The following is a 27,339-nucleotide window of genomic DNA, read 5'->3' on the forward strand; positions in this document are numbered from 1 at the left end:
AATATGCAGGCTTGGAGAAATCTGCCCGAGAAGCTCTCCACGGCATCATCATTGTTGGTTGTTGGTGTATTTGGTCGGCCAGAAACGAAAGAAGATTCAACAATAAAAGAAAAGACATTGTAGATATTTTTCAAGATATTAAAGTGTTAGGTTTCCATTGGTATCATAATAGATCGAAAAATAGAGGTATTCTTTGGAGAGATTGGTACTCGTTTAATCTGATGTAATTGGTTTTTTGTTGTTGGCTGCCCTCGGTTGAGGGCTGCTTGTGAATAAAAGTTAACTTTCAAAAAAAAAGAAATTAAATAAAATAATAATTATCTATAAGAGACAGTGTTATATGATGACAAGTGTCCCTCTTAAAGTGGTTTATTTTTTTATTATAGTAGTAAGATAAGATGCGGAGGTACATGATTTGATCATTATGTTTATTAAAATTTAAAAAAATGCTGCTGTATACTTTATGATTGCATTGATAATATAAAATAAAATCGTCAAACACATTAGAAATTGTTAAAAGCAAAAACAATATAAAAATCTATAAAAACTGTCAATTTCGTAAAATTTTCTTCGAGAGTATACTCTTCACTCAGTCATCTCTCTCCTTTTCTCTCTCTCTCTCTCTCGTTTTTCTCTCTACTTCAAACTTCAATCCCTACCAAATCCAAAAGCATCCTCCAATAATTAAACTATAACTTAACAAAAGCTAAAGCAAAAACCTAAAATCATCTCCACTCACATAAATACACAACCGCACTAACCTTTCATCCATTCTTTCACTCACCTGATCATCATCAACATCAACAACAAATCACAAATTTATCCATCGTTGCATTCTGTTAATCAGTTGCAACCGTCATGGATGAAATGTACGGCTTCCATTCCACATCCACTCACACGATTCCACCTGAAAACAACCTGATCTCACCGGATAATTTCATCGTTCACTCAACCGTCGATCACTACTTGCCGTTTTGCTTATCGGACGATTTGTTATCCGTTGCTGCTTCGGTTGTAACCGATACGGTTTCGGTTGAAACTGCTCCTAAACAGATTATTCTTCAGAGAAGACGAATCAACCGCAATGGCGTCGATGTTGGTGACGGTGATGATGATGATGATTCTGGCGATACGATCAAGGAGAAGATCGCGTCTCATCCTTCGTTTACGAAACTTATCGATGCTTATATCGATTGCCAGAAGGTTTATAGAATATTATATTTCGTTTTGTGTTACGCTTTTTGTTCGTCTCTTTCACCTTTTTTTCCTTTTTCGTTGCGATGTTAATATCGACTACGTTTTAGTTTTTATGAATTCATTTCGTCGATTTGTTAGCATCCCTTAAGTATGTGAAGATCAACACGTAATATGCGTGGTGTAACCGGACTTGAATCCTTTGATTTTCTTGTATTTTTTACGGAACGTATCGTATGAATAAGTTGCGTTTTACGACCTAATTTTCGTGGATTTGTTAATATCCGTTACAGTGTGAAGATCAACACGTAATATGAGTGATGTAAGCGGACTTGAATCCTTTGGTTTTCTGTATTTTGTACGGAAATTTGAAATCCGTATCTTATACAGCAGCATAATCTGTATGAATAAGTTACTTTTTACGGACTGTTTTTCGTGGATTTGTTAACGACTTTGTGAAGATCAATACGTAGTATAAGTGGACTTCAATCCTTCGATTTTCCTGTATTTTTTTACGAAAATTTGTAATCTGTATTTTCTATCGCAGCATAATCTGTATGAATAAGTTTGTTACAGTTGACGGGTTTATTATGCAGGTGGGAGCACCACCGGAAATAGCGAGTTTGTTAGACGATATCCGCCAGGAAAATGACGTTCGTAAACGAAACGCTACCGTTTCTACTTGCTTAGGTGTTGATCCTGAGCTCGACGAGTTTATGGTTCCTTTCGATCTCTCATACTTTAAATAATTACAGACACAAATTAATAATTATTTGAACGTGTTGTTGTATTTGATTATGTAGGAAACCTTTTGCCGTTTATTGGTGAAGTATAAATCCGATCTCACAAGGCCTTTTGATGAAGCTGAGACCTTCATCGGCAATATTAAAACGCAACTCCGTAATCTCAGCATAGGTGCGTATATATTTACATCTCTTATTTTTATGCACCCGTTTGTGTGTGGCGCAAGATAGCAAAGTTAGTAGTTAGGGTATAGAGTATAGGGTATAGGGAGTGGTTAGACACTTGAAAGTGGCAAACTTCAAAATCAACCGATGAGAGTGTGCCATGTCAAAGTGTTAAACTATGCTTAAAAGTGTTGGCAATGGTTAAACACTTCATGAATTGGTAAACTATTTAAAAAAAAAAGAAAAAGGTGTGATTGGTTGAGAATGAAATGGACCCCACCCCACACTACCCTCTCTCTCTCATACCCTCCCTCCCCGAGCGGCATTTGGTCCCCGAGTGACAAAGGGGGGTCGGCGGCGGTGTTCCCGCGCTGCAAACCCCCTTGACAAACACTTTACCGCACCACTCCGTATCCCCTTAGTACCTTGACTTTTCTTTTTGGTCATGAGTTACTCGTACGCAGTAGGGAGATACTTTATGTGACTAGGTATTTACTATTTACTACAGGAGATATAATAAAACGAAAAGGCTACTTTATGGCAGGTAAATTAACATCAGATAGAATAGTTCTATATTACTATGTATATATTTTGTCTAGAAATGATGGTTCTCACTTTTTACACACACACAACGGAACAGCAAAAGATTTGATTAGATTTTTATGTTTAATCAAGATAGTTATACAGTATATATTCTATATATATAAGACTTGTTTTATGCACCTACTTATATATAACACTTGTAAATACTTTGTATATAACAGTTAAACAAAGGTACGTTTTATTTGCTCAGTATGAGAACAATTTAAACTGGAATAATACTAAGATATTGCAGTTTTAATATTTTCTCAGGCTGCGTATACAGTATAGCAATGTATGTTTCTACCGTTTATTTTAAGTCTCACTAGTGATGTTGCTTGAGCTCACCTCCTCTAACCTAGTATAGTTTTGAGCTTAACATATTAAGCTCGAGTTTTGCACGTAAGTAATTTATATGCCTAAACACGTGTATTATTTATTTACTGTACGTTTACATATTTTTATGTATATACATAATTATTTAATATATACATGCATATCTATAATTACAATTACATAGATAATATATATTATTTAATCACTTTATCACAATAATTATATGTATAACAATATTTCTAGTAATTATATATTATATTATGTAAATATTTTTTTGTATAAGTAATATGTTCATATGGCTCCAAGCCTAATCAAAGTAAGTGTATATGAAGCACAAGCTCTGGTTATTTATTGCATATTAGGCTTGATTCAAACTTTTCACGATTAGCAGCAGAGTGGCTCAACAAGGTTACATACTGCTAAATTAGCGAGTATCATGTCCTCACTATATAGACGTACAAGCGCTATATAAAAGTTTGTGTTTGGTAGGTGCTCATCTAGTCAGTATAAGAAATATGGTCCTCGTTAAGAAAGAACCAAGGAAAGGAAAAGTACTTCAGCCTGAAATCATGGACCATTGAACAGTACTGAAACATTCTCGTCTCATTTTTGGTTGTGTTGTGTCATGTTTGGAGTGGTTTGTGTCATTTAAGTACAAAAACTTGGTATATAACTGTTTCAAAGTATGACTGGTGCTCAGTGGCGGAACTAGGCAAAAAATTTAGGGGTATCCCAATTTTTTTTTATGATTGGGGGTATCATTTATATAACAGAGACGGAGTTGAGGAGTATTTTTACACTACGTAAATGGAGTTAAGGGGTATTTTTACACTACGGGGACGGGGTTGTAACACTCTTAAGTTAAGAGTCTTAACTCCACCCCTACTGATGCTACTATCGTTTTTGGCTATAAGGCTAAAGGGTATGGGGAGCATTAGTTGGGTCATTAATGCCACATAGGATCATTAATGGATTGTTACACCATCCCCTTCCTTCATCCATCATGGTTGGCATGGATTAAACCATGGCAACCATGAGCCTACTTTCCTTTTTCAATGATTCATTTTCCTTTTCTACAAAAATAAATTAAAATGGGAAGATAGTGGTTTGGGTCATGACCACACCCTTAGGGTAGTGGTTTTGAATGATAGATTAGAAGTGAATGACATGGCGCCGATGTGGAGGATCATGGTGACCATGAGGGTCATGACCAGACCCTATAGCCAAGTGATTTTAATGACAGAATATATTGGCTGGTATTTCTGCTGTTATTAGCTGAGCGCCTGAGCAGTTAGTATCTCAAGTAAATATTTCTCTATTAGTCTACAGATAGTATTTACATGTTAATGATTTTAGTGTCATGTTATTATAGGTATTAAGGATTCACTTAAATCTTAAGAGAAATCCGAATAAATTTCTTTGTAGGTTAGGAGGCGTGGTGTGCATGCTCACGTTCGATATTTACATAATTCCTAGATACTACATCATTCCTTGATACTTACATAAGCGAACAATGAGGGTCAAACCGGAAAACAATTTATTTGAAATCAGTCACACTAGCTCATAAGTCGTTTCAACAAACATTTGTGATTTGTTGCTATGGATAAAACTGCAAGTCTCTGGTCTATTCCTGGGTTGGACACGATACTGAATAGCATCATTTAGGACATGGGAGGATAAATACTTATTTAGGGAAAATGTAATGCTTTAATAAGAAAACAAGGTGCTTTAATAAGAAAACAAGATGCTTATTAATCTGAACCAATCCGAGAAGTACAGATAAATCTCTGTAAGTACGCTTGTCCAGGAATCAACTTTCCTAAAGAAGCTTATTTTAAGGTTTAATATTCAGCAGTACTTGATGATTCAGGTTTTTTGCCTCTATATTTAGATCTGATCCTTATATCATTACTTAATTGGACAAAGTACAATTCGCTTTGTGTTTTATCAGCTTTTTATATGTTTATTGTTTTTTATTTTTTGAATTAGCTGATTATAGTAAATAACTTTAAATTGTTTATTCACAAATAATCAATTAAGTAGTTTGGACAAGCAACTTCTAACATTTAAAATCAAAAGGAAATAAACAAAAATGATTTTAATAATCAAGTTGTTCTGTGCAAGCTGCATTTTATTTCCTCTCATTGGTTACCAGGGTATTGATGACCTCTGGATTTCTTGTAAGATTTTTGAAATTACAAGCATGTACTCTTAGAGACTTAAGTTTTTATTGTCAATCTCGGCTCACACCTTTAAAGGTTATCATCATCATCATCATCATATCCAGTAAATCCCACCAATAGCAAAGCTAAGGTAGTGTCTAAGTAGGGCAAGATGTAGACAGTCTTACCTCTACCCCATAGAAATAGAGAGGTTGTTTCCAGTGAGACCACCGACTTGATACTGGTTTTGCTTCATGACTTGGACATAAAGCACATAACACTCAACATTTGAAACAAATGCCGATTAGTGCATGTACCCCTTGTCTTTCGGCTATCAACGGCACAACATGATGCATGATTAACCATCCCCTCTTTAAAGGTGTTTATATTATTACCATAGAAAACACAATAAGCAAAAATAGTTTTAACTTTTAATAAGCATCTCAATCACTCCCTAAAGTCATTCAAGTTGTCGTATGTAATGCTTTCTAGTCAGAAAATTCTAATGTTTGTCTCCATCTCCAATGGAGTGGAGAAGATAAAGAAGCTAAATTTGGCAGCCTTTGATGCTCAAACCCAACATTTTAAATAAACTATTTAAGATTTACGTCCAAAAATGCTTGTTTCGTAGATCTAGGTTGCTAATGGTTGGTTGGCAACTATAATTATATATGTTTACAAGTACATGTTAACTTTTGCTGATCTTATTACAACTGGTAGGTGCTAATCTTCACTTTTAAGTAGCTTGTTTTGGTGTGTGTAGCCATGTTGTAGAGTAATGATATATATCATATATGTTTTGGCAAAGAAACGCAAGCCCCATAGGCAAGCTTAAAATATGTGAAAATGGTAGATTTTGATAGAATAGCGGGTATACCCGATACCAAACACGTATGAGACTGTGTATGTGAAAGGTTTTACAATCGAGAATGGCTAAGTTACTAATATCATTCAATATGCCATCCTTGTATAGTTAGCCTAATATACGTCATATTTGACACATGATTTACATATTTTCTCTTTATCTTAGTACTTTATTTTATTATATGTTTGAATCTTCTTGTTAAGTTGATTTTTAAATGTTCTAATTAGACTTGGTGATCGTTGAATTAATTGTTAATTGTTACTTGTTTGCCACGCATGCGTAATTGATACTCTAGAGGTTTCACATTTTTAGTAGCCTTCGAGAGATTTATTTTGCGTAATTGATACTCTAGAGGTGCGTTTCACATTTTTGGTAGCCTTCGAGAGATTTATTTTTTAAAAACTCCTACTTGGAAAAGAAAGCTTTAATTTTAGAAATATATGCATAAATTTTTCAAAGAAGCTTACATTAAATTAAATTATTTTACAAACAACATCATCATCATACTCAATAAATTCCACCAATAGCAAAGTTAAGATAGAGTCTGAAAAGAGTAAGATGTAGACAGCCTTACCTCTATCATGTAGAAATAGAAATAGAGAGGCTCCTTCCAATGATTTTACAAACAAGATGAATTTAAGAAAGAAAATATCTTTTATACCCTCAATCAACTCTTTATATTTAAATTTTGTGGCCAAAACTGGAAAAAGAAAAATATATTTTAGTTGCCATTTCCATAATATAAATTAGCAACACATTGTTGCATTGTGTTGTTATACCCGGTGTTTTTCAAAAAAAAAAAAAATTGTGATTTTACACTTTTAACCCAAAGATTTTCATGTTTTGTATTTTAACCATCTTAATTTGTTTACTTTTAACACAAAACTTTTCAACTTTTGTAATTTAACTCAAAACTTTTTTATTTACAACTTTGGTCCCTCATACTTTTTATCTTTCACAAGTTTTTCATTTTACGTTTCGTTCTAAAATTTGCGAGTTAATACGTTGCAACGTGCGTGTGTGGTTCAACGCTTTTGGTCTGTTTTTTCGCATTTGACAGGTATGTCGCAACGTGTCAGTTTTCCCCCTTTGGCAAGTTCGCCGCAATGGCGGATCATACATCGACTTAGTTATTCTTTTCTACGTTATTTTGTGAGTTAACTCGGCGCAGCGTGCGTGTACGGTTCAACGTTTTTACGTCTATTTTTTTCCATTTAACAAGTTTGTCGCAACGCGTGGGTCCTAAATCGACATATTTTATATGTTATATGTTTCAGTCTTATTTCTTCGTATTAAGACGCCGCAACTTTAGTGTTGGTGGTCGCTACCAACGGTGTGACATTGATGTTATTTGGCATAGTTTTTGACCCCCGCCGCAACGCGGGGTGCTTAATTCTAGTTTCATTTAAAATAAAAACTACCTTTTCAGATAATTTCACCGACAACCATATAATCCTAGACATTTGATTTCAGGTTTTAGTAAGTCACGGGTAAAGGTAGTTATTACGTATGTATTATGCTACTCGTTTTAGATAGTCTTTATTTGAGAACCAAGAATAAGAATATGTTGATAAGTAAAGGTATAGTATAATTTACTTATAACTTTTTTAGAGTAATTCTTGGATTTAAGTGTTTCAGTTGAGTCGAAAAAAAAGTTATTGACCTAACGAATTATATAGACTATTTCTTTAAACGACGATTAACGTTATAACAATAAACATCACAAAAATATAGAGTTGCTAAATTAACTGGTTTCTGATGTGTCGAATAACATCATATAAAGTTCATCATCGTCAATGTCAGTCTTTAGTTTTTTTTTTTTGTTTAATTTTAACTTTGTATTATTAATTACATTAGATAAATGTTTAGATAATGGATATGGATCAAAATAAGACTAATAGACCGAATATGTTATAAGATTTTAGATATGGATAAAAATAAAACTATTTATGCCTATAAGTTGTTAGATTAAATTTTTATAGAGAGAGTCCAATAAATTACATTATATAGATGTTTGGATGATAGTTATGGATCAAAATAAGACTAATGAGCCTAATATATTATAAAATTTTAGATACGGATAAAAATAAAATTATTTGGATCCAATAATTGTAAGATTAAATTTTTATAGAGATGGTCCAATAAATTGTTAAATTAAATTTTTATTGAGAGGGTCTAATAATTTTTTTAGTTTCTCTCTCTTACACATACATACATATATAACCTTTTTTTTTTTAAATTTAGGCCCTTTAAAATATCGGGCCTCGGCTGGGGTGCGGCTCATCCAACCCAAAGCCGGTCTTGACTTTTGTTTTAAGTGCGAAACAGAATATGATAACATAATTGTCTAATCCACTATTATAATTTGGCCATCAATATACAAAATGCTTGTGTGGTTTTTTTTACAGTTATCAACATAAATTAGTTCTAAAAAACAAGTCTCTTGTATTATATATTTATGTCGTGTAATTTTCCTTAACGTTGTGTTCCCAAATTTAGTAAAGAAAAGAAGTGACATGAATTATGAGAGAAAAGAAAAAAAATATAATTTCATTTTGTGTTCTCAAGTTCAAAAGAAAGAAAAAGATTTTATGTGTTACTAAGTTGAAATGAAAGAAAATAAAAGTAAAATTTTAGAATTATAACCTAGTTGGGTTTTTGAAGGAAAATAAAAGTAAATTTTAGAATTATACTCTAGTTGGGTTTTTGTAATAGGTTAATTGAGATGATAAAACATTAAATTGCAAAACTTTATATTTGTTCTCACTCCGTCTCATTCTATTATGGAACAAAAGTTATAAGGGGTCAGGCACCCATTATACCATCACACTATAAATCCACAAATCATAAAGCCATCTCACTTTGTGCGTGTCATCTGAGCCATGTTAATTTTCTGTGTATCGTTTCAATTCTATTGGATGTCCTCAAAGAGACATTGGAATAAAAAAATAAAATGTCACCTCATTTCACTTAATTATATCACACTATCATTAAATCACTTACACCACTCATCACTTAAAAAACACAACCACACATCTACAAAAGACTAAACAATCACAACAATCTCAACCAATCACACAAACAACCATCAATCCCACCACTACTTTGATGACAACCACGATGACCATGTTCACTACCGTAATCACACCACTTCCGACGGTGTGATCACAGCACTAAGGGTGTTCAAGATCGGATTATCCGGTTTTCGGATATCCGAAAAGCGGATATCCGAAAGTTTCGGATAGTGAATATTAATATCCGAATCCGTACCCGAAACTTCGGATATCCGTTGTTCGGATATCCAAATTTTCGGATACGGATTCGGATATCCAAATGGATATCCGAATTTATAAAAAAAAATTAACAAATCATTTCGTGCATAGATTAAAACTAAACCTATATTCGATTTCCCAAATTTCCAACATTGAAAACTAAAAACATTCATATAAATCAACATCCAAATCTGATTATTTACTATTTGTACTATATTTCAAACTAAATATAATATTCATATTCTATATATATTTATAAAAACAAATTAATTTCCGGATATCAGATAATTGGATTATCCGAAATTTTTGAAATTCATATCTGAACCCGAATCCGAAAATTCGTATTATCCGGTTTTCGGATATCCGAAATTTCGGATAATTCAAATTCGGATTTTTGAATATTTCGAATTTAGTTTCGGATCCCCATTTTTTTGAATACCCCTACACAGCACAACGCCACAGTTGAATTTACTGGATGATTTATAGTAAATCTGGAGCTGCCAAACATTTACAAAAGTAAATGACATGCATTCATAATAATTTATATAAATGATAATAATTGAAGTATGGGGGTGGGTAAACCGGAAAGAAAGAGAATGTATGGATGGGGACTGGGAAGAGAGGGTGGCAAGTGGACTGGTATGAGAAGAAAGATACGACTAGATGTCTGCAGATTCTCAATTATTTATGAGAATGTAGGGCTCACCTACAAACCTATGAAATATATAGTAGATCACTAGTTCGTCTCCTTGTGGGAGATATAAACTTCACCTATTTAAGATTATGGGGTATGGTGTGGGGTTGGGGCGTAGCTTGGGTACAAACGCTCACGTCACTACTTTGGGTGGGCTTGGGTTTGGGCGTGGCCCCTTGAGCGGGGGTTTCAGCCCGAGCGTTGAGCGGGGGTTTTATCCCGAGCGTTGAGCGGGGCTACCCACATAACATGGTGGAACCTCATTGGCCAAGAGCACTAGCCCTTTGAAATTGGCTTTTTTTCCACACCACTCAACTCACGCTCCACCATACCCCACGGTCTAACGTTTGCCAATTTCTTTTTTTCTGTGGTTCAATTTGCTTACGAAATCTACCTTAAGTATTGATTTACGTGTATTAAAAGAACTCTATTTCTTGCTGATTTGATTTACATTGAAAGTAATTATAAACACAAAATCACAAGAATAATCTTTTTAATATATCTGAACGATATTGTTTATGTCGTATAAGATTTTAGATGCGATATAAGAACAAATTTTACCTAATTACTTAAACACTTTATGTTGACGTATAATTGTAAATATCTGAATTTATAAATCTAGCACGTACATATTTTATTAATATATAGCATTCAATAGTGACAAAAGTAGCTGCTTGACAAAAGATCAAACGAAAATAGAGACAAAGTAAAGATTAAGGTATGGGTGTGTAAAAAATCAAATTAATTGATCCATAGCCGAATTAACCGATGAAATCAAACTGTATCAAAAACCGATGAGTTGGTTTAATGATTTTCTAAAAAGCGACAATAGTGGGTTGGTTATGATGGTTAACAAAGTTTTCATACCCACATGAACTGAACCTATTATATATATATTTTTTATTGTAGATTATATGTATTTTTTAATATTATAGATTATATGTATATTATAAAGCTATGTAATATACTAATACATATTAATATGTGATAATAATTTATTTCATAGTAAAAAAATCAATCCTAAATAATGCCTAATTATATTATATTGAGTTATTTTTAACTAACCTGCTATAACATTTAAAACTGATTAACCAAACCGACCCAAATCGACTCATATACATCCTAATGAAACGTGAAATATGTAGTAGACATGTGAAAATTATATATACCCGTATGTGTGTATATATATTATAATATAAAATATTATTTTATTGTAGATGTACTAGTTTTGATCGCTACACTGACTAAATATATATCTTATAATTTTGTATGATGAAAACACCTCTTACGTATAAAAAAGTTATTGTGGATATACTAGTTTTTCTTTGTACATCCGCTAAATATCTTATAATTTTGTGTGACGAAAACATCTCTTACGTATATAAAAATGAGATTTAACTACATGAATAATGCCTTAATCATGCTAAGATAATATTTAAATATTTTTGTTTATTTATTTATATCTATCAACTTTTATACAGAGTGTTTGGTCTTCATACCCTAATAATTAAGTTTGAGTGAATCTTGACTAACATAGTTCTAGAAGATAAATGTAACACTATATTGGCAAAGCCATTCCCCGGATAGATCGGGTGGTCTAAACAACCCACATGGACTTCCGTGCTTTCCGCTGCATGTTTTTTTTCTTTTTTTTATTTTTGTGTGATGAGCAATCAATGCACCCCAACTACCTCCTCAGTGTCTCTGTCACACTCGCCCACTCGCACGTATTCTTCATTTAATCATTTTCGACGAACCCTAAATTATTCTCAAGTGTTACTGTCGTGGCTACACTTTGTTCGGTCTTTTGGATGTTACGTGTGTGGTGGGAGTGCATAGGAGTGGGTCATGTCAATTATGCCAAGCTCAGGTCGGGTCAGGTGTACTGTTTTGGAGTTATTCTGCTGCTTAATTAAGGCTGGGTCTATTCGCACACGGCCTTTGTCTTTTTGCACACTCAAAGCGCCCCGCTATGGCCAAAGCGGGGCGCTTTGGCTTTGGTCAACAGACAAGGACTGACTTCTGTCAGTCCTTGTCTGTTGACTAAGCCAAAGCGCCCCGCTTTGGCCATAGCGGGGCGCTTTGAGAGTGCAAAAAGACAAACGGCTTGGGGCTTGGGGTGGGGATTATTTGGGTTGATTTTGGTTAGTTTTGTAGGGATTTTTGGTTGAAATAGTATGGTAGATATTTTTGAAGTAAAAAATTTTTATGTGATATTTGCCGTTATGAATGGGAATTTGTTTTTGAATGATTGAATGTTGCCTTTTTTGAATTAAAATGTCGTTATTTTATTAAATTAACGTTGTTTTATAATTACGTCGTTACGTCGTTATTTTTACAGAATGTGTATATAATAAGTTGAACGAGCGTTAAATAAAGCGAACACGTTAAATAAAATATACAGAAAGCATTAAACGTAAACAATCCAGAACCAACGTGATTTAAATAAAAGATTAACTGCAATATATATATATATATATCAGTTTGTACATACAATACACAACAAAAAGGTACAACTGAGTCAATAATAATACATAACAAAACACTAAACAAACAAACTAATGTACTAATCCTCGTGCGGTGGGGACGGTGGGAGGGGAAGTGGAGGCAACGCAGCGAGCTCTCGTAGCTCAACGAGCGTCTGGACGATCCAGTCAATGCGTGCGCCCTGACGTCTGAGGCGCCGGTCGAAATCCCGAGCCACCTCACGCGCTACCGGAGGTAGGTCAGCGTAAACGTGCTGCGGGTACTGTGGCGGCTCAGGAGCTGGCTGAACTGGTGGTACGTGAACCTCCTCGACAGGCTCCTCCTGCGCCGGATCATCCTGAGCCTGAGCCTGAGCCTGAGCCTGAGCCTGAGCCTGAGCCTGAGGCTGAGGCTGACCCTCAGGCTGATCCTCAGGCTCATCGATGCCCAGAGCCTGTCGCTGAGCCCGCCGAGCCTCCCGCTGAACCTCAGGAGGGGCTAACACCCCAGGCCTCAGCTCGATAACAACCGGGATGACCTCCGGCAACACCTCTGGCTGCCAAATCAGCCCGTCAGGACCCCTGAACCGGAGCCCGACATCATAGGTACGGGTGATCTGCATAGCGGATACTGACGCGCGGCCCAACCTGGATGACGGGACCGGATCGGACAGCAGCGGATCTAGCTCGGGCACGATCCCTAGCGATCGTGCAATGGCGGTGATAAACGAGCCAGTGTGAAGAAACCCGCGGAGCTGCCGATGGTATGCAGTAGCAAAGTAATCTGCCAGGCTGGCTGCTAGATCGCAGGGCTGGCCGCGTAGTAGGCAGTAAAGAAAGAAAAGGTCACTAAGGTTGACCTTCTCCTTGCTGGAACCTCGCGGCACGATAGTAGACGCAATCACCTGGTGCAGGTATCGGAACAAGGGATCTCTGATGGTGGTGGCCTTTTGCCAGGATTTCCCAAAGGGAACCCTGGAAATGGCCCTCCAGAAACTAATAAGAGTCTGCCTGTCCAACATCGTAACAGCCTGCGTATATAAATCAGTATCAAGCTCAGGCTCAGTGTACAAACCTGTGTGGACAGCAAACTCCCGCACGCTCATCTCAAACTGCTGACCGGCCAGCCGGAATGTAACCTCGTGTACCGGAAATAAAGGGTCCTCCACGTAATCGGCCGGATGCGGCGCGTATGTAAACGTAGAGCAAAACTCGTACGTAAGCTCCGGGTACGAGTCCTCCATCGCCATCTGAAATAGGCGCGACCAAGGAGTATCTAGCCCAACTATATCTCGCGCCCGCTCGATCTCCCCCACGGTAGCTAGCAGCTCCCAGTCTATCCCAACGTGCTCCCCAATCGGTATAGTGCGCAACCTAGCGCATCTCCCCCTCGCTCGTGACCCCACCGGAAACTGAAGATACGGACACTCCGGCTCCTCCTCGCCCCCCTCCAATCCCTCATCAATATGCTCAATCTCCTCATCGGATAAATCCATCCCTGCACGTTGATCAATTAAACAAATATTAATAATTATTAAACAAATAATAACTAAATAATAATAAATAAACTAATAATAATATTAATAATTATTAAACAAATAATAATTATTAAACAAATAATTATAAATAAACAAATAATTATTAATAATAATAAACTAATAATAATATTAAACAAATAATAATTAAATAATAATAAATAAACTAATAATAATTATTAAACAAATAATAATTATTAAACAAATATTAATAAACATAATAAATAAACAAATAATAATTATTAAACAAATAATAATAAATAAACAAATAATAATTAAATAATAATAAATAAACTAATAATAATTATTAAACAAATAATAATTATTAAACAAATATTAATAAACATAATAAATAAACAAATAATTATTAATATTAATAAACTAATAATAATTATTAAACAATTAATTATAAATAAACAAATAATTATTAATAATAATAAACTAATAATAATATTAAACAAATAATAATTAAATAATAATAATTAAATAATAATAATTAAATAGATAATTAAATAAAAAAAAAAATAAACTTGAACCAAAGCGCCCCGCTATGGCCTCGGCGCGGCGCTTTGGTTCTTCATTTTGAAGAACAGCAGCGAACACAGCAGCAATCTAACCTCAAATCAACACAAACATGCTCTAAAATATACACTAAATGATACACGAAGACTAAGGGCTTTAGATCTAACCTTTTAGCCGCTGAAAAGCTCGGAAAATCAACGAAAATGGCTCGAGTGTGTGAAATCGCACTGTTTGTGTGTGTGATGTTGTTTGGGTGAAGTGAGGGGGGAGATGCCCCGCTTCAGGGTATAACGAGGGACCAAAGCGCCCCGCTATGGCCAAAGCGCGGCGCTTTGGGCCCAAAACGCTCCGTTTTGGCCATAGCGGGGCGTTTTGGTGTTTTTTTTAATTTTTTAAAATTGTATTTAATTAACAAACGGGTCAATAAAAGGTCTAAATTTGCCGTTTTTTCTTTTATACATCATTTTTTAATATATATGGACTATACGGCAAGTTTCGGATCAAATCGGTTACGTGTGATGTCTTATTCCGTTATCTCGTGTCATTTAGGTTTGAAATCACAAGTACTCCTGTGAGAAGTTTTATGTGTAACAGCCGCCTACCATACATGAACATGACTTAATTTTTCATTAATTGCAGTATTATGATGTATGTTGTCATTTCGGGTCGTACAAGTGCGTATTGAATCCGATTGGGTCGTGTCGGTGACATTCGGTTTTTAACGTGATGTAACGCGTATATTGAACAAACACAAACGTGGTTATTATTAAACACATTTAGGATACATGAACACAAACGTGATTATTATTAAACACATTTAAGATACATCGTGAACATATGGGGTTGCATTAAGGTCGGGGGCACGATACGTAAGCATTTCGTACGTGTCGATCTGATCCCTGTATAATGTATGCCAGCCTGCTGCGCGCTCTGTTCTGTTCGCTGTCCATAGTAGGTTTGGGGGAGGCATTGGATAAGAACCTCCAAGCTCTACATGTATGAAATGACCCTTGTCGACAAACACAACCGCAACTACCAGGTGAGGTTCATCAGCTTCGTTTGGGCCGCCCAGCATAGGGAAAATTGTATCGCTCCCACGAATGTCGAAGGTGTGAACAATCACACCGTATCGTTGGGCAATAAGAAACCCCGTCTCAGGCATCGTCATGTAATTTTCGATATCTGCTCGTCCCACCCCGTTGAAATCGATCCGTTTAACCAGCTCATCATAATGTCCTACATTTTCCGGATCGAAAACCTGCCTCCAAAGCGATTCGTGCATACGTAACTCCTTTAAAAGCTGTTCCCGGATCTTCAAATATGAATTTTGTTTCAATCCTAACCCAACAGCCACCGATCTAAATCCACAATGACCATCTGGTTTCACGTCCTTTATTTTAACGATGTATGGATGGATCACGTTGGGAATCTGAGATGCGTAGTTGCGGATCGCTATATCCGTCTTAGGACCGAGCTTGATATTCGGGAAATCAGGGTGTAGGTTGAGCGGTTTGGTATTCTTTCCTCTGCAAGAATCTTCGGCTGATATGTACGAGCTGTGACGGGGAAGATCGTCTGAGGCATCGACCCAAGTTTCTTCTGACGGAATGTAGGAGCTTTGTCTAGCAGCTTCAGCCTTTCTTTCTTCCTGCATTTTCAATGTTGGTCGACCACGGGTTTTCTTCAAAACAGCAGGAGGTTTTTTGTTACTGTTCCCTGGATTGAGGATTTGCTGAAACTTTTCAAAGAAGCTCCTTTTCACTTGAGGGGGTGTTGGATCGATCTGTTTTTTCAATTTTTCAAATTCCGCATCAACATCAATATCCTCTATTTTATTCCTTGCAGGCTTGAAGTCAAGCTTCTTCCAAAACACGTCTATGTGTGTGATCCGGATTTCCTGACCTGTGGATGAAAACAAATTAGGTGGCAAAATCATAACGGGAAAGTTCAAAAATAATAATTACCTTTATTTTCCAACTTTTCCAAACGACAGGCACATGGCAAACCACAGCTGGTAAAAAGTTGGCAACCACAGCTTGCACCGTAGGCTCTCAACCCGTCTTCCTTACGCTTTAGTTCCATACTCAAAAGCTCAATCGCATATATTGAAACCTTTCTGAGAATATATGCAAGCATAGGCTGATTCTTGTGGTGCGTCATCACTTTTCTGAGGCTTGTTTCAAAGGTATTTCTAATCTCGGTGTATTGTTTAGCAACAACATGATCAACATACAGTACAAGTTTATCCAGTGTGTTGCGATGACTTGGAAAGTGACTTTTTAATGTTGCATGCATGCTCTCAACCCTGTTGGTCGTAGTCTGGCGAAAGTTGATAGTTTGGTTAATCCAGCAAGATACAAACTTTTCACGGTACGGATCCAACCAGGATTTCTTCATATAATCATAAACCTCTAAAATTAAAAAACGTAAATAGTCAGTTTTTGTTATTATATAAAATTTGAACATAATTATGTAAGAAATACTCACGTTCACGGTCAGCTTCTTTCAGCTGTGCTTCAAAGTTTTCCAAGTTATACATGTATATTTCCTCGGTCGTAGACTCGCACAATGTCCAAAATGTACGTACGAATTCTTTCCACTCCTTGTCAGAGAATTTCCTCTTGCTGTTCTTATTAATATTTTGTTGAATATGGAACCGACAAAGATACTTGTGCGCTTTTGGAAAAACTTGTTCACACGCGTTCATTAGCGCAAAATCCCTGTCTGTTAAAATCACGCGCGGTTCCATACATCCTGCCAGCATAGACTTGATCCTCTGCAACACCCATAGGTAGTTCTCTGACTTCTCGGCGGAAATTACAGCACAAGCAGCCGTAAACGATTTGTTTGTCGACGTCATGCCTACGACCTGAACAAATGGCAGGTTGTACATGTTCGTTTTGTATGTGGCGTCAATCATTAGCACATGCGGGAAGGCACACCACATAATGAATGATTTTTCGTGAACAAAGAAGACGTCTTCAACTTCGTTCGATATCTCATTCGTGCGCATGTAATAAGTGTAATTTTTTTCGATAAGAATGTTTTCAAGTTTTTGCATCGGAGAGTTACCTACATTTTTTTCGGCGTTGATCTTCTGAACAGCGTTGTGTATATCTTTCGGAATAAGCTTTCTAGCCGGATTGTTTTTTGTCAGCGTTCGCCAAATACTTTGGTTGCGAATATCTTGCTCTGCCAACTCCTTAACCAGTTTTTTGTCCTCCGAAGAAAGCCTTCTCGCATACGCGTGACCCTCGAAGTTTTCAATGGGAGTGTGGTTATGCTTCGCCTTCGTCACCTCGATCCTCCAAACACTTCCGGATGATTCCGAAAACCCGATCATCTCGAACGGGCAGCCTATTTTCTTGCTACCCGTTTTCCTCTGTGTAGCTACACTCTTATGCTCCCCGCCAAAAGTACATTGAAACCAAATCTTGTAATTCTCTCCTCTTTTATTCGACCTCTTTGTCACAATGAGGTAACCATTGTCTTTTGCCGTGTCTTGTACCCAACGCACCATCTCTTTACGTGACGAAAAGGTCTGCGTTGTATCAAACGAAAATGTAACCGGGTAACAACCTTCCTCGTCAACAGACGCATCCTCCGGCTCACCATCGTCACCGACATTCGAATAGACTTGATGTTCAAAGCTTTGTTCACAACCGTAACTCTGGGTTGGATAACACTCCTGCTGTACAAAGCTTTGCTCGCCACCGTAACCGAAATTTGAATAACTTTGATGACAACCGTAACTGTCGTTTGGATAACACTCCTGCTGTACAAAGCTATAGTCGCCACCGTAACCGAAATTCGAATAACCTTGTTGTGCGTAAGGGTCCTCCACAGGGGTATTCAAATCCAGCTGCACCGTGTTATCACGATAACGAATGCCAGATACAACCTCTGTCTCCCTCAAGTTGGACGACACCGGTTTCTCAAACGAGTCAGAAATAGCGGTCCCCTCGTAAGAATCAGGAACAACCGACTCGTCAGAATAATCACCGAAAAGATAGTTACTGAACCACGACATCGTTTTTTCAAAAAAATTAACTAATAGAGCAAAGAAGATCGACAGAAAACAAGGCCCGAAAACTATTCGAGTGATGAATCTGTTGTCTGGCTAGTGATTTAAAGCCAGAATTTGGGATCGAAGCGCCGCGCTATGGCCAAAGCGCGGCGCTTAGGGTTCACGGGGTGACTGAAACCTAGTCACCCTTTATGTCTGTCAGTCTGTCACTCAGTCAGTCATTCGAAACCTCGTATCACCTTTTGTCGCCCTAAGCGCCGCGCTTTGGCCAAAGCGGAGCGCTTAGGGGTGTGAAAATTATTTTGGCGTGTGTGATTAGCATGATCCTTAATTAAAGCAGTTTACTAGATCATACGCGACAACTTCTGCATAGGTAAAGGCTCACGGGCGTTTACCAGTCTCCATGTCGGCATGACCGTCTCTTTCTAATCTCTAATCACTACGTGCATACCCTCTCTCTCTCCCCTCTCTCTAATAGACACGCCTTCTGCACTCAAGCTCCTCCCGCGGGCCTCTACACCTCAGCACATAGGACGGTACGAGACTAGAAATTAGGATTCTTTTACATGAACATGCATAATTGAATACAAGATATATGGTTTGCATCGCCTCGCCCATTTCCTTTTCCATTTCGTTATTGGAAAATGTGATACAAGAGTTAGAGTTGTATTGTGTCACACAAATACTTGTATCGGATTGACGAGGTTCATGAGCCAATTATTCATATTACTATGATAATATTCATTTTATATAATCAAAGGCGTCTTAAAAGAGTGTGTAGGTGGATGATCGCATATGGCCCATATTTTAGAGTGGGCCCACTTTTTTGTGGTTTAGGTAACGTAGTACGATTAAGCTGTATAAATAAGTTATAAAGTTGATCGTAATCTAACTAGTTGAAATCCACGTGCTACACGACGGACACTCAATCGGTATTATTTTGTTTGCTATACGAACTAATTTTAGAGTTAATTAGTTTGGTTTATGTTTCAAACATGAGAGTTAATCTTCTTTAACTTTCCTGAGCTCCTTAATGATCCGATCTTCCTGCAAAACAGAACACCGTTAGCTCGTTAAGAGGGGAATATGGGAGTTTCCCTCTTAACCAGACTCCGGCGTGAGAATAAGTATCTGTTTTGAGGAATAAGTGTGTGTTAAGAGTAGGAGTGAAGAGGGCAGAATGAATTAACCTGTGCATGAAGGTCTCTATTCATAGCCGGGGAGGTGTAAGAAGAGATGGCTGATGGGCCTTGGGCCGGAAGACGACAACAGAGAATATCCTTCTTGTCTCACTGGTATCGACCGTTAGTGCCTTCTAGAAGTTCTCCGGTGCTGGCGCACCATGATTGGAGCCACGTGTCCCTATTGTCGGCCTTGTTGTCCCTCTGCCATCAGCAGGTAAGTGGAGATCATGGGGCAGGTGTCGCCGCCCCCTGATTGGTGCCACGTAGACGTACTTGTGTACTTATTGTCTCCTGCACGTCAGACGATCGTGGAGCACGATAGAGCACAGCCTGGTGGACGCTGATTGGCTCTTTCTTCTGCCACTTGTACCTTGTGTACCTTCTGAAGTGGCATTACGCTCTATCTCTTGCGCGACCCTTGTTGAGCACGTAACTAGCCCGCGCAGGGCTGTAGGTGTTTGAAGGCTCTTGTTCAGAACGCTAATTGTCGAAACTGATGTTATCACTTGTTTGGACCTCGCGCGAGGTCAGGCTATGCTTAGGCAGTCCGCGCGAGTTCGGAAAATGATTAGCTTGCTGATTAAGGAGTATGGTCCCGCGCGCGACCTGAATGGTCTGCGCGGCTTTTTGGGACCATACCCCTTCACCTTCTTTTTAAAATATTTTATTATAAATGTTTTTTAATTACATCAAAAAATAAATGAATAAATAAATATATAAATGCAAAAAATAGAAGAAACCTGAAACTTGAGAGCTTAATGCCTGCTCACGTGAAACATCTCTCAGCTCAATTGAATTTATGCCTTTACATGAACTAGAGGACTTCAAAGTCTTCCACCTAGAGTAAGGGACTTCATTAATCTTCCACATGAATTAAAGGACTTCATTTATTTCTCTACTTAAATCAAAGGATTTCATTAATCCTCCAGATCTGCTAGAGGACTTAAATTAATCCTCCACATGAACTAGAGGACTTTACCTAATCCTCCACATGAACTATAGAGTTAGGGGAGACAATGCTGAGAACCACAGTTTTGTCAAAAATAACAATTGAAGTCCTCTAGTTCATGCACTAGACCACCTAAATTAACTTACTTTTCCTTTAGCCACCTACTTTCATTCTATCTTTCGCGAAAGCACCTAGTTTTACAAAAAAAAAAAAAAAAAAAAAAAAAAAAAATCCATTTCCCACAACACCTTCCATAAGACTAGCACATCGGTGTTCAACACTATCAGGTCATCCACAACTTTAGAGATGGTCTCCCACAAACCGGTGATTGTTTTTAGTAACAGAGCTGGAAACAAACTATGAAACTAATAAGTATGAGAAACACTTGACAACATTTATATTGTAATCAGGTGATATATTCCTCTACACATGACTTTTTTGGTGGATATGTTTTCTAGGCACATATTCTATTGTCAAAGATAAGTTATCTTATTCTCACACCTATATAAATCTTATTATCACATCATTTCCACTCTATCTCTCTCTATATATCTACGTGTATATATATAGAGAGAAATAGAGGGGAGGGGCGTGAGAATATTAACACCTGAAGTGGCTTACCTTTATTAAAGTTAAGTTAAAAGATAATGGTTTACTGTATTTTTATGAGTTTAATTTCTTTATAATGTGTTTAATCTAACTAATATATGTACAGGGTAGAAAGTGATAAAAGGGATCCATCATTTATGTGTGATGTAGAGAGGAGTTCATCTTAGTTTGTCTTTGTAGACATTCTGATAGTGTTGTTCGTGTGTCAACATTAGAATACTGAAATCATGAATGTTATGTTTTGGTGGTGTCTGACACTTTGATTTGATGGTGGGCCATCTATCCCCATCACTTTACCCTTTCGTACATACTGACATTGAAACGACCAAACGAAAACATTATCATCGTCTTTCCCACCATTCACGATCGGAATCCTAATAATATTTGGAATTTAGGTGGTTATTTTTACTAGTATTCTGCGGACATGTATCTTTATCTGCTTCCTCTGCAAATATTCAAAAAAAATCTTTGTTTATATGTTATTTGTGTATGTACAACATGTATGCCCTGATACGTTATCTAATCACTTACTTCACTGTGTTAACTCTCGTTAAATATATAGTTGTACATCTTGTTGTCGACATGCATGTATGTGTTATCGTGTTAATTATAAGACCGGCATATCTATATATTTATCTTACTGTTTTAACGACAACGATATATATAGAATAACCAAAAATGTCACGAGTGACTGGACCACATGCATCTATATAGATAAAGGAGGTATTTCTTTAGCATGCGAGATAAGTTGTACATATAATTAAAGGTGTTTATCGAATCGAATAACGAATTTTCAAATTATTCGAATTTTTATTTTTTTATATGAATTCGTATTCGATTCTATTAGATTTGAAACTTGAATTCGAACCGAATTCGAATTAATTCGATTTAATTCAAATTCACCCTAAACAATAAATTATTTTACTTTCATTTTTTAAAACTACTACATCTTCAGCATAAAATATAATGATCTGCAAAATTAATTAACTATCAATATGTCAAAACACAAAAAATTAGAAGATAGGTTGGTTACTAGTAGCGATTTAAGTTAGGTAAAATTTTGGAAATAAGTAGTATGAGCTATTTGTCAGAAGTTTTGGTAATGTTATGAATAATAAACTGTCACTTATGGAGGTAGTTCATGTTGACCAAGTATTGTTAGAACGTTTTGAGACCGTTGCTACTTAAGTTTTATAGTTTAGAGCTGTTTGTAATAGTTAGATAAACTAGAAGTGCCAAAACTGAATATTTTGTAAACTTTGTAATCAGTGGCGGCGTAATTATGTTCCCAACGTAATTGTTAATTACGCTGGGTAATCAGTGTCTATATATATCAATGCACCACTCCTTAGGTTTTCAAGTTTCTTGGACTAAGGTGGTTTTGTGTTTATCGTTTGTGTAATCTTCTGATTCTTGTGCTTTAATACGAAATCCAGGCTCTTTGATTGTTATTATCATCATGAGATACTAATCAACCTTGGTTGATTCATCCTTGGACAAGATTCTTCATCTTATTCTTAGTTTTCTTGGTTTTCTTACTTTTATCACTCAAACATCTAATTAATAGGTGTCAATCACTATAACTGTGATCCAAAGCTGATTTGGGACTCACATTTAGAAATTATGTGTGTATAATTATGTTTTTGTGTGTATATACATATATTAAAAATATATATTTAAATTGAATTCGAATTTCGAATCGAATTGAAAATTATAAATTCGTATTTGATTCTAATTCGATTACTGGACTCGAATACGAATCAACTCGAATTCGAACATTTTTAATTGGATTCGAATCGAGTCGAATTTCGAATTTTTCAAATCCGAATCGAATTCTGAACACCCCTACATATAACATCATGACTTTTCATATAAGATGTACATATTTTGTGTAATTATACTCTTGTGTACAAACTACAAAGTTACTTTTATTGAGTAAAGAGGAAGGGCGATTTATAATAGCAAAAGCATATTAAGACAACGTATGTTTTATCATTGTACAAACTTACAAATGTAACCATGTTATATAACTTTGCAAGTACAATCAGATTTCCTAGTTTGATACACCTTTTAAAATCACTTAGAAAAAAGAGCTTTAGAAAATAAAATGTTTGTTCTGCTGGGTCTTATGATGTACAATAAAAGTTAGGAAAATACGTGGCGTGTTATATTACATGTGGTCATCCCAAATGGTTATCTATAGTATTGTGACCATCATTCCTGTTTTAAATCGGTCGTAAAAAGCCATTACCACCGAAAATAGCGGTCACAAACCCCGGTCGCAAAAAAAAAAAAAAAAAAAAGTTATGACCCAGTGATAATTTACAATATTTTTTTCCTTTTTAAGCAATAAAATATTTATCATATATTTTACCAAAAAGCTTGCCAAGTTACGTCAAAACAGAAGATAGATTTACAATTGTTTTTTTTTTTTTTTTTTTGTAAATACTTGGTTGTGTAGTAGTGCTAAAAATATCAACAAAGCTATTTGATTTGATATTTAGTTGATGTATGGTTCAGATGAAGGTGGCATTTCATCTGAAGAAGAAGAAGTTAGTAGAGGAGAGACCGATAGCACACATATGAGCCAAGAACTGAAGGATACGTTGTTGCGTAAATTCGGAGGTCGTATAAGTTCCCTAAAGCAAGAATTTACAAAGAAGAAGAAAAGAGGGAAGCTCCCAAAGGAGGCAAGGCAAACATTACTTGATTGGTGGAGTTCACATTATAAATGGCCTTATCCTACTGTAAGTATTTTTATGTACATTGTCTCTACTCAGTTTAGATAAAAGATAGTGACACAACGAAAGTATCACCAGACTTGTCTAGTTCAAAAGAGTAAAGTCCTTTTTGAGTCCCTGTGGTTTGCGTATTTTAACTATTTGTATCCAAAAACCAAACTTGTCTTGAATTGAGTCCCTGTGGTTTGTATTTTTAACCCTTTGAATCCAATTTGAAACCTCACCCAACCCTTTGAGTCCCTGTGCTTTGTATTTTTAATCCTTTGAATCCAACCCTTTTAGTCCATGATTTGGATGAGGTTTGCGTTTTGGATTCAAAGGGTTAAAAATACAAACCACAGGGACTCAAATCAAGACATGTTTAGTTTTTTGACTCAAAAAGGACTTTACTCGTAAAAAATACCTACCTTGTCTCATAAAAGGTGTGAGTAAAGTTTACGTTAAATATTAAAGATTTAAAATTTTAAAAAGTGACAGAATAGTTAAATAAGATGGTTAAAAAACACGAAGTGATAAGTTACTAACATCTATGATTCGTGAGTCTATATAATTGTATGGGCCCAATAACCTAATAGTTCGGTGGTTTCAAATGAAAATTATTTGAATATTACTTGTATCCAGGAAGTGCAACATATTGTTCTATACGTGGTTTTATACAAGTTTTTTTTTATAATCTAATATTGATATAAATAAGAAAACTCATGGGCCGTAATCGATTTCACCAATAGCTTATAGTGAGTTTTAAGAAGTAAATAAGTACAAAAGGTTGCACTTTTTAGTCCATTACATGCTTACTAGTTACTAGACCAATACCTAATCAGGTGGTAAAAAATTCATCATTTTGGTTAAACTTCAAATATCTTAAATCAACAACAACAAAAAGTATTTTTCCCAACAAGTTAAATAGATAGAATTTTTAACACTAGCTACAATGAATGAAAGAGTTCGAAACTTGTACAAAGTGTGATTTTATATTTAAACCCAAAAAAATGTTTCTAGTTAAAAAAAAATATTTTATTAATATTATTTGTGTAATATGAGCAACATGTGGCATGCTACACATACTGGCACGTAGACATGGCATTTTGCATGACACATTAATATAATTCTTTTTAGAAAAATATGTACTTAACATATTATTTTTCAAAACACAATTTTCTCGTAATGGTTCTTTAAAATATTGTTTTTGTAAAAATATATGAATTTCGTATATTATAATTTATAAGTATTACTCTATAGTAGTTTCTTAAGAACAGTAAGGGTATGTACTAACATGAGCTGATCCACATGTTCTATATTGGATTGGCAGTTTCAATTTCTTTTTTTTCTTTTTTCTTATTAATTTACATACCATTGCATATGATTGTGTCATTCAATTGGATAATCAGCCTATTCTTTGCAAATTAAATCTTAAGTGGTAAAAACCAAATGATAGATTTATTAATTTTTTAATTTTAAACTTATTTTATTGTTAATTTAGTGTAAATATTAATTTTGATCATATTTTGTTTTTCTTTTAACCACTCGACTCTGAGTCATTTGGTCTTATACATTCGTATTTTTTACGCTTTTCCCGTTTTTTGTCGTTGGTTTGGTGTTTTTATGACCCACCCTCGGGCGGTATGAGTTCGTCTATGTTTTACGTCACTTGGTGTTATAAATTTGTGTTTTTTTTACATTTTTTTCTTGGTTTTAGTTGTCGTTGGGTTGCTACTTAGCATGTTTTTACGCCCCCATCTCTAGTAGCATCGTTTTACGTCCTCGCCCTGCAACGCGGGGGCCTCAATTCTAGTTTTGTAAACATTTCATATACCTTTATTTTATTTTATTGTATTGTTTTAATCTTAATATTTAATCATTGATGTTTTTTTTTCATTCCCTATCAATAATTGGTTACCGGTTAAACAACATTATGTAGTTAAATTACATTCAATTATCAAAATATAAAGTTAAAGGGGTTGGTTACGGTACAAACCATATTTATCCTTCAAACCGTAAGAACAGATCATAACATTTAAAAAAAGTTAAATTAGCACATACTAAAACAATACATACATAAAAATAGCACTTTTGAATTATATTAGCACATGAAAATTAATCAAGATAATTGATTTTAGCACATATGTGAAACGATATCAGCACTCTTCTTTATTAGTACATTGAAAATAAAAGGAAGATCCAAATAAAGAATTAATTGCTTGTTAGCATAGTTATAAAGAATTCAAGATAATTGATATTATTTAGGTTATCATTTTACCATTTCTCTATAATTGGTTGGATGTCACTTTTTAAATGGTTCTTACAGTTTGTATACGAAATGTGGTTTGTATTTGATCCTACTCCTAAAGTTAAATAGCTCAAATTGAAATAACCGTTCCAAACTGACACAGCTTCACTTCTAATTGAATCTAATCAGCTTAATTTGCATGTTATATCTTAATTTTATGATAATGATGATGATGATGATGATGATAGAACTAATAAATGAAAATGCAGGAAGGTGATAAGATATCATTAGCGGAAACAACTGGATTAGATCCTAAGCAAATCAACAACTGGTTTATAAACCAAAGGAAGCGTCACTGGAAACCATCAGAAAGCATGCAGTTAGCCATCATGGGTGGTCTTCCTGTTCCTGATCAATATATTTATGATGATTAAACTCTGCAAATATATATACATACATACATATATCTGTTGCATGCTTTCATGCATGTATATTCTCAACTTAACAAACTATATTTGTAACTAAAATAATTTAATCATTATGATCCAAACTACTGCCTTTAACCACGCTAAATTAGTTGAGTTATTTTTCTGAAATGCTTGTTTGCATTTTTATCATGCCACAATTACTAATTAGTAATTATATATGGATTTGTGAGTGTGTCTTTTTTTTTCTTTACTCTTTTAAATATCAATCGTGCCACAAAAAAAAAAACGACACATTTTCTCATTTTACTAAAAGTCTTGCAACCTAATTTTGGTTCATTAAAGTTCATAAACTTATTGTAAACAATGACATGGTTAGATGTTGTATTAGTTAAGAAAGTAATTATGGATAATTAGAGGCTTATTATGTAAATATGGGAGGTACTATTGTGTAAATACGGGTTCTATAAATACCCCATCCCTTCTGACCATATTCCTTACAACATTTCAATGCTAACTCAATTATACACACACATAAAGATGTTTTACTTGGTATCAGAGCCAAACCACGGTCTTAGCATTACTGTGGCACCGTTGTCTAACCACCAGGTGACATTCTTTTAGCTAATTCAAATTAGCGCGACT

General features: G+C 35.5%; 1 protein-coding gene and 1 pseudogene across 1 annotated transcript; one reads left to right on the forward strand and one right to left on the reverse strand.

Moving 5' to 3' along the window:
• The first annotated feature begins 561 nt into the window (after positions 1–561).
• LOC110895057 (homeobox protein knotted-1-like 6) lies at positions 562–26,865 on the forward strand. Its single transcript, XM_022142319.2, has 5 exons — positions 562–1,203; positions 1,791–1,913; positions 1,998–2,109; positions 23,822–24,048; positions 26,539–26,865. The coding sequence occupies exons 1-5, from the start codon at positions 859–861 to the stop codon at positions 26,701–26,703; spliced, it is 972 nt and encodes a 323-aa protein (XP_021998011.1). The 5' UTR covers positions 562–858; the 3' UTR covers positions 26,704–26,865.
• On the reverse strand, positions 8,884–8,978 carry LOC118485338 (annotated as a pseudogene).
• Positions 26,866–27,339: the final 474 nt, after the last annotated feature.

Source organism: Helianthus annuus, chromosome 12, assembly GCF_002127325.2.
Source record: "Helianthus annuus cultivar XRQ/B chromosome 12, HanXRQr2.0-SUNRISE, whole genome shotgun sequence".
Lineage (NCBI taxonomy): Eukaryota > Viridiplantae > Streptophyta > Magnoliopsida > Asterales > Asteraceae > Helianthus > Helianthus annuus.

What these genes read in the sequence shown, in the direction of transcription:
- LOC110895057 (XM_022142319.2), top strand. Translation starts at nt 859, where the DNA reads ATGGATGAAATGTACGGCTTCCATTCCACATCCACTCACACGATTCCA. An exon ending in CTTATATCGATTGCCAGAAG is followed by an intron (nt 1,204 to 1,790) that starts GTTTATAGAATA and finishes TTTATTATGCAG; the next exon opens with GTGGGAGCACCACCGGAAAT. An exon ending in CTGAGCTCGACGAGTTTATG is followed by an intron (nt 1,914 to 1,997) that starts GTTCCTTTCGAT and finishes TTGATTATGTAG; the next exon opens with GAAACCTTTTGCCGTTTATT.